The 16,955-nt window shown below is 36.8% G+C and overlaps 1 protein-coding gene across 1 annotated transcript in view; it reads right to left on the bottom strand.

Annotated features, from left to right (window-relative positions):
* LOC134843761 (uncharacterized) overlaps positions 1-16,185 on the bottom strand; it is a 103,025-nt gene extending 86,840 nt beyond the window's left edge. Inside the window, exons 1-5 of the mRNA XM_063860024.1 lie at positions 15,974-16,185; positions 15,748-15,909; positions 15,204-15,381; positions 1,582-1,675; positions 1,344-1,504 (exon numbers count right to left, since the gene is read on the bottom strand). Of these exons, the coding sequence (XP_063716094.1) occupies positions 1,344-1,504; positions 1,582-1,675; positions 15,204-15,381; positions 15,748-15,909; positions 15,974-16,184 (806 nt within the window). The 5' untranslated portion in view covers position 16,185. The remainder of the gene's footprint in view (positions 1-1,343; positions 1,505-1,581; positions 1,676-15,203; positions 15,382-15,747; positions 15,910-15,973) is intronic.
* Between the last annotated feature and the right edge of the window lie 770 nt (positions 16,186-16,955).

The following is a 16,955-nucleotide window of genomic DNA, read 5'->3' as shown; positions in this document are numbered from 1 at the left end:
TTGAGTGCAACTTTGAGTGGTATGAGATTATATTTTAACAAGGGCAAATTTATGATTTTTGCTAGTGTTCTAAAATTTGGACGACAGTCGGCTGATTATGTTTTCAAACATTTGTTTGAAGCAATTTTCAGGTCTGATTACTTTTAGCCGCCCATGTTTATTTCGAAAACGACATGTTTCTCTGAACTGTATTATAAGGCAACTTTAATTATGTAACCATCAGTAAGATGTTTCTTCACAAACTCACTCAAACAAGACTGCTCGTATCAGGGCGAAGCCCTGAATGTTCCGACTGCCTTTTAAGGATTATGGAGCAGTGATAACTTTAAACAATTAAATAAAATAAAACAAAATGATTTTTTTTTCTCTAAAATTTGAATTTTTTAAATGAAAATCATCCCCTCACACGCCATATAAAGTACCAAAATGATAAATTTCGCTCCTTGTAACAAATCAACCAGTTTAGAACGATTTCTAAGACGGATTAACTCTCCGCTAACGCGTTAATAGCGTGAAATATATCGCGCGGTAATTGTCCCGAGATGGCCAAAATACCAATCTTTAAACCCCCGTAACTTTACGAAAAATGATAACAGGTGAAATATCTTTTCAAATTTGAGCTCAGGACAACAATAACTTTCGAATGATTTTAAAAAAATTCCGTCAAAATTGGATAGTTAAAAAGTCGAAATTTGTCTGAAGAAAAAAACCCACAAATAATCCATTAATTTCGTATCGACAGTCGCAACAACAAGACTGCTCGTATCAGGGCAAAACCCTGAAGGTTCCGACTGCCTTTTAAGGTTTATGGAGCAGTAATAACATTTAAAAAAATTAATGAAACAAAACAAAATGAAAAAAAAAATTTCAAAAATTGAAATTTTGTATGAAAATCATCCCCCACACGCCATATTAAGTACAAAAGGATAGATTTCGCTCCTTGTAACAAATCAATTATGGCTAAAAAAGCTTTTGTTATCCAATTTGGAACGATTTCTAAGACGGATTAACTCTCCGCTTACGCGTTAATAGCGCGAAATATATCGCGCGTTAATTGTCCCAAATTGGCCAAAATGACAATCTTTAAACCCCCGTAACTTTACAAAAAATAATTACCTGTGAAATATCTTTTCAAATTTGAGCTCAGGACATCAATACCTTTCGAATGACTTTTAAAAAATACGTCAAAAATGGCTAGTTAAAAAGTCGAAACTTGTCTGAACAAAAAAAAAACCACCCCGAGCACAAATATTCCGTTATTTTGTATCGAAAGTTGGAACAAAAATCCATACATGAAAAAGAAAATTGACATACTAGTATTAAACTGAAACATAAAAGCATACCTTGGACAAAATAAAAACTTGTTGTCGGAGAGAACTTTAGTGGTATGCGATCCATCGTTCCAATGGTAAGTAACTACACCGTCTGGGAGCTCTTTGTTGGCTAAATTAAGTTGAAGTGGGGTGCATTCTTCTAATACTACTGTCAAAGACTCGCTTACTATCTGAAACGAATCAAAACCTTAGTTTACAAACAGAAAATGAAAGAATAACAGCGACCATTCAAACGAGCACGACTGACCTTCGGAGACTCAATACTATCTGTCACATCTACAACGCCGAGTCTATAGCGGCGCCTCCAAGCCAAGTTGCTTGAAACCAGAGTTAGGTCAAATCTAAACGAAACATTGAAAAGGAGCTTTAAAAAATAAAGAAGCTGATTTCCGTTGATTCTCGAATAGAGCTATTGCGCATTGTCGACTTAGATCAGTCCAGATAGAAAATCGAAAAAATAAATAGACCACATCATGATACCAATGATATTTCAAAACGCATTGATAGACTTTTCTCCAAAACAAAAGCTGACTATGATACTGATCACGACCCAATTGTTGGATGTTACGCTCGAAAACGAGAAATCTTATTCTGAACGTAACTACAAGGCCTGTATATTTTTGTAAATGGAACAAGGCGCGGCAATTGACTCGAATTGGCGGCTGACTGACACCCAATTAGGCGCATGCAAAAATACTTAACACCTAACGGTCAAATGCAGACTATCCAGATCAGGGGGTGGATCTAGGACTTTCACTGGAGGGGAGGTGGGTTTGCGGTTTTTTTTTACAAATCGAGCTCAAAAATTTTCCGAGCTCTCCCAGAGCAGTAAAGAGAGCTTGTTTTGACAAAATTTTCTCTACCTCAGGCAAAAAAAGTCCGAAAAGTGGTTTTAGGCACTTATAGGAAAATGTTTACTAAAAAATCGCATTTTTTCAGCGCACGCTTCCCCCTCATAATTAATAAATAATATAGGCGCCAAAGGCGCCTTTAGACAAATTTTGGGGTCCATCAGCCTAAACTGGATATCTCAAAATAGTACAAAGGGGGCCACTTTGGGTTGGCAGGAAGTCCAACCTCTAAAAGGGGTTTCAAACTTGCTTTTTAGTTTTTTTTCGTTTGTCGTCAGGAAAATAAAGGAAAATGGTCGTCAGGAAAAAAAAGACTGCTGCGGATGTGCAGTTTTTCCGGGAAAAAAAATTCATAAAAATGTAAAAAGTTATCAGAACAAAACAAAAATTATACTGTATTTGGAAATACCAGCGCATTAGAAATGACTGATTGAGAAAAATTAATACGAATAATTACTAAGGGAAATCAACATCGCGAAAGTTTACAATAAAAAATAATGAACAACAGTAGTAACAAAACTCAGTTAAAAATTTCGAAGCAACTGTTGAAAACAATATTCTGACTTGAAATACAGAAGTCATGCGATGTATTCGTATCCAGGGGTGGATCTAGGATTTTCTCGAGAGGGGGGGGGGGATTTTCCAAAGTTTTTTGACCTATTTTTTCAGATTAACCAAATTGATTTTCCGAGCGCTCCCAGAATACTATTAAGTCTCCAATTTCACCAAAAATTTTGCGCCGCAGGTAACTTTTATAAATAAAAACGGGTCAAAGGTGCCATTTGTGAGCACTTTTAACCAAAAAATAGCGTTTTTTCGGCGCGCGCTCTCCTTCAAAAATATAAAGACTAACCCTACGCCTTTATAAAAATTGTAGGGTTAGTCGTACAATTGTCACAAAATAATACCAAAGAGGGACCCTTTGGTTGGTGAGGGGGTCGAACCAAACTTTTATGCATCTTTTGGATAGTTTATACCAAACAATTGCATTTTTTGGTGCGCGATGCCCCCTCAAAAATAGTATAAGATTGCGCTAAAGGCGCTTTTAGAAAAATTTGGGGTCTGTCAGCCAAAAATAGACGACTTGAAAAAGTTACAAAGAGGAGAGGGCTTTGGGTTGGCAGGGAGTTGAATCATTGAGGGAGGGGGGGGGCAACATTCCCCGCAATCCTCTACTAATCCACATCCAGGAAAATGGAGAACTCCTTGTTGGAGAATTCAAACAATCGTAAGAACGGAAGTAATATTACAGCAGCGAGTTACAAGATAACCTGCAGTTAGTGGTAGCTGAATGTATCGAATGCTGCACTGAATATCGTTGGTTACAGCTAACACATAATCAATATTTAGTTTGATGTAGCAAGCAAGTTTTCAAATCGGATCAAACAATTTTCAAATTGAGCATAATTATGCTCGTCAAAAATTTTCTTCACATACTGTGATAAGCTGAGATCGTTAGAGAACCACTCCAAGATCATGACACTCCTTTGATTTTTAAATGATAGCTATCAATCCTCGGCTGATTCTCTCTAACTTTTTGTTATAAATTGTTCATCTTAGCAAGAGTTTCCTCTTTTTGAAACGTATCTCTGTAACGCCTCAGTTTTAGTGGTTGAAGATTGGTTACCGTGGATATCAGTCTATTGAAATATTCTCGGGAATCATCTGAAACAACTTCTATCAGAATATACTCATTTGCGTCTTCTTCGCCATGAGCTCGTATGACTATGACAGCAATCAACTCCTTCCAACATGTGGTGAATCAAAACAAAAACTAAAATAAATTTGAAAAACGAGACCTTTTGCGTTTCTCTATTGTTGTTGGTAATTGGACTAATTGAAGTTAATATATTTGGTTGGAACAAGAAAACTATTGAAAACTATAATAGGAACAAAGTACTATGAGTTTATGTATGAATGTGGCGCATTAAAATATTATATGTTACTATCAAGACTAAAGAATTTGAAAAAAAAACTTTTTTTGTAACCACTAAGCTCTGGTAGCCGGAAATGTACATCTGATTTTCAGGTCAGAATTGCATTTATATTCTGTTTATGATAGTGGGTCGCATTCTCCCAAGTACTATTTTCGTTGAATTCATTTTTACTTGTTGAGGTCTATAAATTTATAGTCCTACTAACATACTCATGCTTAGTTACGCCTTCTTAGTTATCGATGAAGTGCTCATTTTCGGGTTTGAATTCATGTTCGAAGGTGGGTCTGATGTACCGATTGAGCCGTTTTAGATAACAGCTCTACTTGTCGGCTCTGATTTTTTTTATAGAGACCGAGAAGAAATATTCTAGGAGGTTATCTCCTTGCGTTTTATGTAGGAAGCCTCAGGATTCAAATTTGTATCGTCAAGTGAATGTGTGATGTCACTCAAACTTCAGCATCTAGTAGTGATTCATAGCGTGTTGTTTTGTGTTGGCTGTAAACGGTGTTCAGTGTTATCAATATTATAAGTGTTACTCAGTGCGATGACCTAAATCGAACCAGCATAGCGTGGGATTTTTCTCACAATTGCCTGGTTAGTTGGGCTGAGTGTTTATTTGGAGCAGATTCGATTAAAGCTGACAGTTTTTTTGCAGTAAAATTTTTTTCAAGGTTTTCAGAGGTTTTATTGCAGTGCTCACTGGAGTTGATTTGGCTGTGTACAATGATGTCCATTTAAAACAAAAAACAATTTAAATTAATTTATGCGCCCACTCAATTCAAATGAAAAATCTTTAATTTAAATCGAACAATTTAAATTGAAAAAAATTAAATTGCTCGCGCAGTATTCGATCCGACGCTAAATTACACAAATTAATAATGTAAATTTAGTTCACTTTACACAGTTCCGCGGAAAAAGCAAGCACTCTAAGTTTTCAGGACAAAATTGATAAGATTTTGTTGCAAATAGATATTAGTCTAATACCGATCTTAATCTTACTCTTATATCTCCTAGTCTCAATAGATCTAGTGTATACAGGTTTATGCGAGTTAGTTCTTGGAGTTTATTCAGAAGGAGAACAAATGTATTCAAAGTTTTATTTAATTTGTTCTGGTGCTAAAACTACAAGTAGTTTCAGCACTTACAAATAAGTGTGAATGTTAGTGATGGAATATGATTGGTTAGTTATAAATATTTTATAGTGGTATTCCATCATAAATATTATTGGTCTATAAATACTAGTTTAGAACTGGTTCCAGTAGCTACTTTAATCTTGTCATTCACGTGTAGACGAACTTGGAGGAGACATTAAGAGGTAAAACAAGGCCTGGAATAACACACCATGTTTCAACATCCCAAAATTAGAGTTTCTGTCTCTACAAGTGTATTAGTCAATTGTAGAGACACAGCATCTTATTGCAGGATGGTGGAACAAGGTGTCGCAAACTATTCTCGGAGGTAAGTAAAAACCATATAGTGAGGCTAATTGAAAGAATTGAGCGGGCAATATCTGAGTTGATGGTATCGGTCAATAGTAACGAATGATGCAATCAATTCTACAGCAATTAATAGTGTTTTATGGGGTGGCGTCCCTCATGCTTGAAGGACCGAATGCTTGAAATTAATTTTAGCTTACTTTCAGCCAATCAGAATTGAGCATTCAAGAACTCAAAATAAATCGCGAAAATCTCAAAGTAAGAAAATAAATCCAGGTCATTAGTGTTAATATTGACCGATTAGATAATAAGCAGATGAGTTTTCAAGACTGAAAAATACTTATGATTTCGACCTCATCAACTTGATGATTATCTGAATAGTATTGCGGTTGTAACCCGCAATTTGTAATATTTTTGATTATTTTCCACTGATTTAATACATTTTCTGTTAATATTGACTTCGATTTTGTGAGAAAGGCATTTAGCCAATAGAAACGCTTAGCAATTCTGATTGGTTCAAATTTTTCAAGCATTCGGTCCTTCAAGCATGAGATCCCTCCACGTTTTGTGGTATGGATTATTCATGTCAGTTATTTGAGTAGAATGAGATGAGGCACCTGAGCACATTAGTTGTTTCCTTTTCTAAAGCAGTGCTCGGGCTCGTGGAGATTTATATTCAAAGTAAACTCATGTACTAGTAACCTCATGTTTACGAGATTTGCTAAAGTAGAGAGCAATGCAAATATTCGGTAGCTCTCATATTCTTTGAGATTTTTTTTGTTTCAGATAGGGGGACTCTACTCTCATTTTCTAGTTTTTTGGTAGAATAGCATCATTGCTTGTTGAAAAAATTTTCAATTCGCTCAAATATTTGAAGATTTGTTTCTCAAGTGGCGCTATGTTAAATCTCTCAAGAGCTTTGCTTTTTACAAGACTTTTTTCAATATTGAAGGATTTTTATTCGTTAAAATCTTTGAAAATGAATGCTAGACCACCTCCTTTGTAGCGGTTGTAAGATCGGTTTTGAGCGAAGTTTTTTACCCAGCAGAGGGCTTCAGTTTTTTGGTGAAAAAAGAGTATTTAGTACTCTTTGTTCATATGTGTCTTATAATACCTTCGTTAACTTGTCAGAAGCCAATTGTTATATCATTCAAAATTATGATTGCACTCCAATAATTTATTAATTTTGAACAAGAATTTACCGCTTTTTCCAGTAATTCACGTGAGAGATTATTCATATCATGTATATCTTTGGGGAGGGCATTAGTTACGGAGACCAGAGGGCTGGGTATTAAAACTGCTAGTGAGGTCTAAAAAACCGGATTTGGTTCTACTAAAGCTAGTTTCACCGCTGGCCTTGTAAATGTTCCTAACGCTGGCTTGATTAGGCATGAGCGCGCAATGCCATCAGGACCGGTAAACTTTTCAACTTCGAGGGAGAATCCACGCGAGGGCTTAAATTTCTATGGTTTCTTCTTTTTGGTTCCACTTGCATCGTTTGATCAGGGTTTGAGCGTATTCGTTCAGTGATCGCTTGCAAAAGCTGTCTAGTCGGACCTTGGTTAGCTTACAGGATTTCTTGGTTAATTTCTTGGTATTCGTTTGGTCGTTGAATGAAGCTGCGGGAGCGTAAATGAATGGCCTCCCAAGTAGAAAGTGGTTAGGTGTAAGTGGCATTGTGTCATTAATGTCGCAACTTACATGGGTCAGTGGCCTTGAGTTGATGAGGCCTTCCCATTCTACTACAAAAGTTGAAAAAAGATCCCTGGAAAGTCTGTCTGATCTCAGATTTAAAAAAAGACTCGTTTGATGATCAAAACGAGACGTTCCCACACTCCACCAAAAGGAGGAGCAGATGGTGGGTCGAGACGCCAGTCGATTGACTTCAGGTGAAGCCCGGTTGCTTTTTCGTCTTTGTTGATATTTAAGGGTTGCCTCATGATTTGTTAACGTGCGGCGACAAAGTATGCTGCGTTATCCGAAAGAATTACTTAAAGAGAACCACGTCGTGCCATGAATCTACGAATTGCTGTAAAGCAAATTTTAGTTGTCAGAATGTCGGTAGTTTCCAGGTGGATTGCACGCGTTGTTGAAAGTAAAGAGACAAATGTAGTCTTTTTCTGTGGTTTCTTTTTCAGCAAGGTAGAATGGACTGATGTAGTTGAGTCCAAAGTTCTTGAATGGATATGTATTAGTTTCCGGGTCATCGATGTGCTGTGCAGGTAGACAGCCATGAAAGGTTTTAAACTTTTTCATTGAAAGTGGTGGCACAAGAAACAGTGGTGGCGAATGTATCTCAAGGCTTTTCTGAGACCCAAAATTATGAAGCTTGGTTGCAAGTATTGTCGTACGAATTCGGTGCCGAGGTGCATGCATTTATGATGTGCATTTTTGATCATAAGTTGAATCGAAGGTTCCTTTGCATGTAGAATAATAGGGTAATTTGTTGCCTCTGGCATTGGTGAATGTCTCATTCTTCCTCTCGCACAAATTAGATTACCATCCATAAATGGTGAGCACGGCAGTAAAGCACCTTTGTTGTCCAATTCTTTGTTAGTAGTTAAACGTTTAATTTTATCAGGGAAAGTAGCGTGTTATGATTGCTCGTACAGTTTAAGCCATCTCCCGGTCGTCTATTCTTAAATCGCGTTTTCATTTTTGCTGATGAATGTCTTTGGACTGTACAACACGAGCAGTTGCGCGGAGTAGACGAAGCAAACAGGAAAATCTCGAAATATGAATGATTGGTTCTCTTTTTGCGCTAGTAGAAATGTTTTTACCGTTTCAACATAGCGTTGGTATGTAGAATTGGACTGTCGACTTTTATTGTAGTAGTTCTTTTCTTATCTTTACTTGTGAAAACCGGTTGAGTAACTGCGTCCTCCTGTAGTTTTGACTGAGGCCAAACAGATTCTGGTAAGAGTAGAAATTCTGGTGCTTGCAACCAAAGTTGCTCCACGTCCTGAATCGGGATACCTCTTGTAGCGCGATCGGCCGGGTTCCGTTTAGCGGGTATATGATTCCACTGTTGGGCTTCAGAAACTGGCAGAATTTCGTTAACGCTGTTCGCACAGTAAGTTTTCTGGTTTTCCGGACTGTTGATCCATGCAAGTACCGTCGTACTATCTGTCCAAAAAAGAAGCGAACTAAAATTTAGTCGAGATTCTTCGGTTGTAAATTTGAAAAAACGTGCAACAATTACTGCAGCTTGCAATTCGGCCTTGGGTATGCTTTCTTGGTTAAAGAGTGCCACCTTGGTTCTCTTAATCATAAATGATGACTGTTTAAGGGCTTGGTTCGAAATACGGATGTATATGCAAGCTGCCATGGCGCACTGAGAAGCATGGGTGAAAACATGTTGTTGTATATCGCTGTCTGTCGATTTGGCCTATAAATCTCGGTAATTTCACATTATTATCTTGTCCACACTGTCGGGTCCATTTTTCGATAAATGGGATATATTCTCGAGGAAGTTCTCGATCTCAACTTATACCAGATCGCCAAAGCTTTTGAAGCAGTATTTTGAGAGTTATGACAAATGGTGCTATCAATCCTAATTGATGAAAAATTCTGGCTACAGTAGACAAAATTTAGTCGTTAAACTTTTTTTCAGTACGGGCTGAAGATGAGCGTGTCATTCATAGTATCCCACTTCACTCCCAAAACCCGATGAATTGTACTCTTGTTTTCAGTTTCGGGTTCGTTGAGGAAATCAAGCACTTGGTTAAAATGAATAATGAATCTTAATTTTTGGAGTGCCAACTTTGAAGCTTTTTTGATTCCTGGGCTTCCAGTAGATTGTCATAGGAATGAACAAAGTTATCCATAATTTCTAATTGCTCAGTATGTTTGCTTGAAAATGGTCCTTTAGTTAAGTCAGAAGTTGCGCCGGATTCTTTGACTTTTCAAAAATTTTCAACGATTTCATTTAAGGAAGCATCCTCGTGTTGCTTTATGTCTATAAAATTGGTTGGATGATAGTTGCACTGTTCATCTAAAGACTTTTGATGAAGCGAGCCGTTCATCGCCTATCCTAGCAAATTGTTCACTCCATACGGACTGCCGGCAGGGCAGTTCAAAATTTCCCTCTCTGCGATATGCCAGAAAGCGTCGACGTCGGTTAGAATATGTACCGAATTGTCGACGAGGCTAGGAAACGCAATGAGCCGTAGATGGTCATACCGGGAACACATGTTGTTCAGTTTTGGGACAACTATCAAATCGAAGTTGAGCGTTTCCACCGAGTAGACTGATTGTAGAGTAAACGTAGCAGAAGTAGAGTTGAAAGGTTTGACGAGTTGAAAGGTTTGATGTAGTTGAACCAGATTTGACGAAACAGTGCCTCGCTGAAAGAACCACGAATACTTAATTCAACTGTTCGACTAGGCTAACACTGAGGTATCAGCTGTGCATTTCAATACTTAATAACAGCTACTGCAATTGTCGAGAATTACATAGCAAGGAACCGCTTTGTTCTCGCTGAATAAAGTTATGGGCATAAACTGGAGTTAGTTTTTCAAACCAAATTTTGCATTCACTTGCTTTTCCAATTTGATATTGTTGGATTTCTGAGTATGCCGCTGCGCAGTTTTATCCTGATTCCTGTGTAAAGTAGAGTAGTGTTTTCACCCGCAGTTGTCTATGATACAACGTCTTACAGAAATACAGTCAGTTGACCTATGGTTACTCAGGCAGTTGAAGCACAACTGCTTATCCTTCACTAATTGAGTTTTTTTGCGTAGTTACCTTTACAAAAGCTGGGCAGTGTCCAATGAAGTGGGCTTTATTGTCCAGCGGACATAACCATTCTGACTTATTTGTTTCATTCTAGAAGTTATTCTTTTTTTCGGCATGCTGGCTGTACGCATGGTTACGGAAAATTTTTGTTGTTCGTTGTCTTTCCAATCTTTTTCCCCGTAAAAACGCGTGGTAAAGTAAGTGCGTAGGGGTAAAACGTCTAAGTTCTCGCAAGCTCTAGAGTGGTTGCTAAGCCAGTCCGTGGGATCTTTCAGTGTAGCATAGTCCATCCCATTATGCACGCAGTATTCTTCCCATTTGAACGAGACTGCAGGGGGAAATTTAGAGCAAGTCGAGTATGGTTGCTCAATTTCAAGTCGTATGTGTAGTTGTTTAATTCGAAATTGTGCACCAGCTTACGTACGTAGAAAAGCAGCGAACCTAACGAATGTTTGAGCTTCATAAAAATGCAGTCACTCAAAGTTTTCCAGCTCCCTAGTAAACGCTGCAACAACGAATTTAGGGTTGCCACATCTGCGCATTAGCTCCTCTATTGCTTGAATGTACTGTGAAGAATTCGTGTCGTAGCTTTTCACAACGTTTTTGGCTTTATCGACACACAGGGACTGGAGGTAAGTTATTTTTTCCACATCAGTTAACATGGATTGTTTCCTATTGCAGTTTGGAACAGCTCAAACCATTAATTCCATTCTAATGGTTTGCCGTCAAAATTTGGGAGCTTAATATGAGGAAGCTTGAAACTTTTGAGACTGTAACGAAAAGCCTTGTTGCTCGCGTTCTGATCAGTACAACGGAGACCGTGATTGACTGGAGTCACGATTCTTGAACATGGTCGATCCATCGAGTGCATGTTGAGAACATTAGCACCAGTCTGCGGCTGTTTTAGTGATAGATTCAGTGGATATTGACCATTTCCAGAGATCTCTGGGTTCTCATAGGAACCAGGTCGATAGTATATATCACCACACTGTCGCCGATGTGATGGCCATGGAAACTGTTGCATCGATCTCGAGTTCTCTGTCGCAGTATATAATCTTTGAGTAGTGTAGACGTAGCGGATTGGCTGGCGAAACGCAAACGGTTTAGATGGTACCGTTGCTGTAGTAGTATCAAAACTAACGGCTGCGGTAGAAACGTTTGACCTGTTGTTATAAGTTGTACTGGAAGTTCGCATGGGAATACTACTGCACGCTGGGATCGTATGTGAAGAGAGTTGCAGAGTAGAATGACTGGAGGGGTCATTTATCTGTATCCCGTTGTAGTATTTTTCGTACCGTCGCTTTTGTTTCATTGGCAAACTTTTGCGACTTCGTAGTGAAGATGCATCATTAAGGAGGTTTTGCACGTCTGCTAGAAGGAACGACGCTGTATCATCTGCCAATTCTTGTAGGCATTTCAAAAGCTCGTTCGCCGTTAGTTAAACATCCTCTAATTCCGTAGATGGTGCAATTTCGCTGCTCAGTTGTCGTTCAATACACTCAAGAAAGTGTAGCAGAACGTCCATTTGATTATGAGCGCTTGTTGTGAGATTTTTGGAGCCATCGCTAAAGTAGTGAAAAGATTATAGGAATGGTATAATACTGTTAGAAGAGAAGTGTTATGGAATGGATGAAAGTAGGTTTAGGTATCAATTGTTTTTTTTTGTAGACAAAATATACGAACGGTTATGTTGGCACTACGAGCGTGCGTATTTCGTAAACGGCTTTTATAAGATTTTAAGAAACTATGAAGTATCACGTACTTCAATTATTAAAAACCAAGTACTTTTGAGAGTTTTTTTCAGCGGCGAAACTTAGCTGAGAATACAATTTAACCTTTTAAATGAGATGAGAATACTTCTGAGACCTCTTAAAAAGTTTCCTCGAAAATTTTTTATTAAAAATATCACGCTATAGGCGTTCTTATGTTTTCTCACAAGTTTCGAGAAAACTTTTGGAATGGTGTGTTATAATTATTTCGCTTTTTTTTGGTTTTTGCTTAAGGAAATTTTAACTATCGGGTTTTGGCTATCAATGTTTTTGTTAACCGGAAAAAATCTACCTTTGCATACCGAGGATTAAGAATTAGTAAAGCAAAGTACAATGAAAGCTATAAGTTTTGAAAGAGCTATAGATTTGTTTTCAGTTAGCAATTGTAGCACAATTATGGGTTTGGACATTTCGATTAGGAATTTCGAATTAGTAGCATTCTTATGAGTTTTGAAAATATAGCCAATTTTTTTGGAAACAGTTGTTTGTGAACAAAAAAACCTGGCCTGATCGAAGGCAATGGTTACGGTAAATTAGGAAACGACACAATACAGTGTTGTCTAAGAAAGCTTCTAGAAGAATGAAAGTTCTATAAACATCTACTAAAAAGTCCTATCTAGCCTGATTTGCTGTGTTCTCACGTTGAGGGGGAAAGCTGGGGGACCTCTCAGACTGTCCTTGAGGTAGACTTTGATGTTTCCTTTTGGAGGGGGGCCCTCCGAGACTATCCGTGATGTAGACTTTGATATATTACTATGTGGCTAACTTGACTCTGGAGGCATCGGAGACTGAGATACTGTGTGAAGTTGGCCTTTGTATCCTTTTTTCTCTGGTCGCCAATATTTTTGTTCATGTGTTTTAAATTAACTTGTAAGATTGGTTTTGAGCGAAGTTTTTATCCAGCAGAGGGCTTCAGTTTTTTGGTGAAAAAAGAGTATTTAGGACTCTTTGTTCATATGTGTCTTGTAATACCTTCGTCAACTTGTCAGAAGTCAATTGTTATATCATTCAAAATTATAATTGCCTTCCAATAATTTATTAATTATGAACAGGAATTTACCGCTTTTTCCAGTAACTCACGTGAGAGATTAAATAAAGAGTCTCTGATTGCTCAAACTTTTCTGACAGTTATTGCTATGTGTGATAACCCTGCTTGACGACACGCATTTAATTTTAGCCGTTTCGATATGAAATATTATTTAATTCAGCTAACATTAAACTGAATCTCAAGTTTGTTTTCACTCAACTATGCAAACACGGATAACTATTTCTACCAAATATTGAGAGATTTAACTGAGCTGTAATACAATTGATCAGAATACGCAGAGAATAAATTATTCCACTCATGAACTGACTAGCTCCAATCGATGGGAAAAAACCTAGAGGAATAGGTCTCACTCAAGCATCCTTTAGTGCAAGATATGCCTAACCGCTCGAAATAAATTAAAACAGAGGTGAAGCTGAGCTTCGCACCACTTGGGATGCAGAACAAAAAAATCCTAATATGTCGGAAAAATTAGTTCTATCAAAATTAAAAAGCTAGTTTTGAAGTGAAAACATACAAAGACAAAAAAAACTTGCAATTAGCATCGGAAGATATGTAACCAGCGGTAACAAAGCCGAAAATACCTTCAAAGAAACCCTTCAAACCGAAAAAAAAATCAGCAAGACCTATGAAAAGTTAATAAGTCCCCCTAGCCGTCAAAACCCAAAAACACTAGGAAACCCTTATGTGCTAGTCAAGGAAGACAATATGAGGCCACTAAGCTGATATAAAATAAGCCGAAACCTATTAAGCCTCAGAAAAGAAAAACAAACAAAAAAGTTTAAAAAAATCCAAAAAGACTTTTAGACTAATAAGAAGTTATTAAGTCCCCCTCACTCTCAAAACACAGACACGCACGCACAAATTTTTTTCGCTAGTCCAAAGCCGCAGAATGAGGCCAATTAAACAAAATAGTATATGCCGAAATCTATCAAGTGGAAAAAAAGAAAAAAAAACGAAAACAAAAAACTGTGGTCATTGAAAAACTTGAGCTTAAGTTCTATTAAGATTTTTTAGCTTTTAGTGCAATCAAAGGCGAGCACGAAAAAAAATATATTTCATTGCAGCGAATCAAAATTGGATAGCTAAGCCGATAAAAAATAGGCTGAAATCATTTGGGCAGAATATAAATTTTAAGCGGAAAAAAAGATACGAAATCAAGGTTAGAAAAATTGAAAGCAGCAGTGGTAGATCAGAACACTAAAGCAACTATAATACAAAAAAACTTCACAAAAAAACTTCAAAAAAAATCTACTATATGGCAACAATAAAAGCAGACAATAATTAGCCGACAATTTTTTTTTGAAACGGATTATTTCCCGTATGAAAAAAAAACAGGTAATGTAAGACTGGAATCCATGCGCTTTTGTTACCTCCAGATCAAGCGTACCGGAGACACAAAAAAATGGAATTCATAATGACTGAACCTAAAATTACCCTTTCTAAATGTGACCAACAAGTTATTTACGGGAAAAAAATCTTGTCTTATCACATGGGGTAAGCATTAATAAACACTGATAGCCTGTAGTTCTAATAAAACACATAACAGCTCAAGAACAACATACTGAAAGACAAAATATTATGCAAGAAAGACCGTATATGACACTATGTGATTACTTATACCAGTTTTGGTGTGAGAATCATTGCATTTAGTTTAATAACCCTAAATTGGTGCTCCTTTTTGGTGGTGGTGGTTGCTGCTGTTTCTTGAGAGTATCGATGGAGTTGGTTTTGCAGTAGTTACATTTACCACAGTAAAAACTGCGTAGACGTTCATTTACATTTTTAATGGTAGAGTATTTCACTTCCATATTCCCTCCGAAATGTCACCAGACAAGACACTGTATTGATTTATTATGAAACCTTTGTAAAAGATATTGCAAATAACTGAGCATAGAGCATATAACAGTAACGTTCCGAAACATAGCAATTAAATATAAATCATTCCATTTGAAAAAAAAAACAAAAAAAAATTAAAACCAAATGTTCTTTAAAAACAAGATCTGCACAGGAGAAAGCGCTAGAGCGGGAATAGATATTATAAAATGGTATTTTCGGGATTTTTTTTACTTGTTATAAAGCTAAATTACTTACCTCCCGGTAGTTGCGAATACTACGGTGAGATTGTCTGTAAGACTGATACTTCTTATCGTGCCATTGAACAATATCATGTGCCGGACCCTTCTTCCACTGTACTCCTCGTCATAGGATATTTTGAAGTGCTTTGTAGAGCACAGATACAAATTTTTCGTAAAATTCTCAAGCAATTGAACTAAAATTAAAAATCATAAGGCTTCGCTCTTAAACTTTGATGGACATGAAAATTGAAACAGAAAAAAAAATTCAATTAAGGTTTTATAGGTCTTACAAAACAGTTACAAAAGCAGCCATCTCGCATCTAGCAGAAAATATTCCATACGTCTAGAAATTTGAACTGAGTAATTAGGCAGAAAACAAGTCATACGGCTGATTCAATGTTAAGCAATGTTTTGTTATGTAAAAAAAAATTAAAAAATGATCAGTTTTCCACTTTTTAAGAAAAATCTACTGATGCCATACACCTGTTCTGCCGGAATCAAGAAAAATCCGATTATCAAAAAAATGAATTTATACCCAAATACTTTTAAAATGAACTTACGAGAGGGAAGCTTATAATCCACAAGCAAGCTATATCTTTGGAGAGGACGCTTGATGAAACTCCCAGGGTTAATTCTTCCATTGAAATTAATTGAATAGCGGCTAGATATAACTGATATTTCGTACCTTCCAGGCTCAGGGCTCTTTATCTTTATTGATGGACCTGAAGAAAAAGAAAATCAAAACACTGCTTCCGGTATTGAAAAATCAAAAACAATTTGTTTAACCTTCTGTCTCGTCAGAGAAATAAAGTTGTGAAGAACTAGTTGTTCTATTTACAATTTCCCATATATATGGAGGTCCAAACTCTGATTGCACGTTTGTTAGCTTGACAAGAATTAGCTGGTGCGGTGCTCCTCGTATTTCATTATCATTGGAAAAAACTACAGACGCGCAGGACATAGAAAACAAAAGGTATTTTGTAACGTTTGAGACCATTTGAATCGGAAATAGAACAAAGTATTGAATTTCAGCAAACTGTTATAACAGAATGAAGCTGTATTACTGAGCGGCTTTTAAGAAAAAACCATGCAATAAGACCTGCAATAAAATAAAAAGTAGGCCTTGGAAATTGGAAAAATGTAAAATGAATCAATATTTTGACAATACTCTGTATCAGATAACAATATTTCAATATTTTCATATCTTTCAAAGGAAAGTTCAGATTAATAATCCGAACCGCAACAAACAAGAATTTAAATAACGAATAAATTGAAACAACTCACAAAAAAAAAAGATAGAATCAAATTATAAATATATAGGTTCACCTATCTTACCTTACGTCTTTTGCCGATTTTCTTTAGTTATTTTGAAGAACCGAATTTGAATGAATGGAAATTGAAGTAACTTCCTTTTTAAGAAAATCTATAAATTGATTTTACATATGTGAATAGGTTATCAAAATACTTGAGAGCACAGGCTGTTTCACGATTCTTTACGCCGATGACTTAGCGATTGGGTCGACCGAACTTGACAATGTTAAAAACGCAATGTTTGTACTCGAAAAATATTGCCAGAGAAACAGTCTCAAAGTGAATGTTGGCAAAACTAAGGTGGTGAAACACCGAAATGGCGGAAGGCTGGCCAGGACCGACCAATTTTTTTTCAACAATACAGAAATCGAATTCAAGGATTCGTTTGAATACTTAGGCACGTGGAACATCTCAAGAAAAAAGCCTATGCTGCCTCTTGCTCAATACAATCCAAAGT

The sequence above is a fragment of the Symsagittifera roscoffensis genome, chromosome 4 (genome assembly GCF_963678635.1).
Source record: "Symsagittifera roscoffensis chromosome 4, txSymRosc1.1, whole genome shotgun sequence".
NCBI lineage: Eukaryota > Metazoa > Xenacoelomorpha > Acoela > Convolutidae > Symsagittifera > Symsagittifera roscoffensis.
This window is presented reverse-complemented; position numbering and strand designations above follow the sequence as displayed.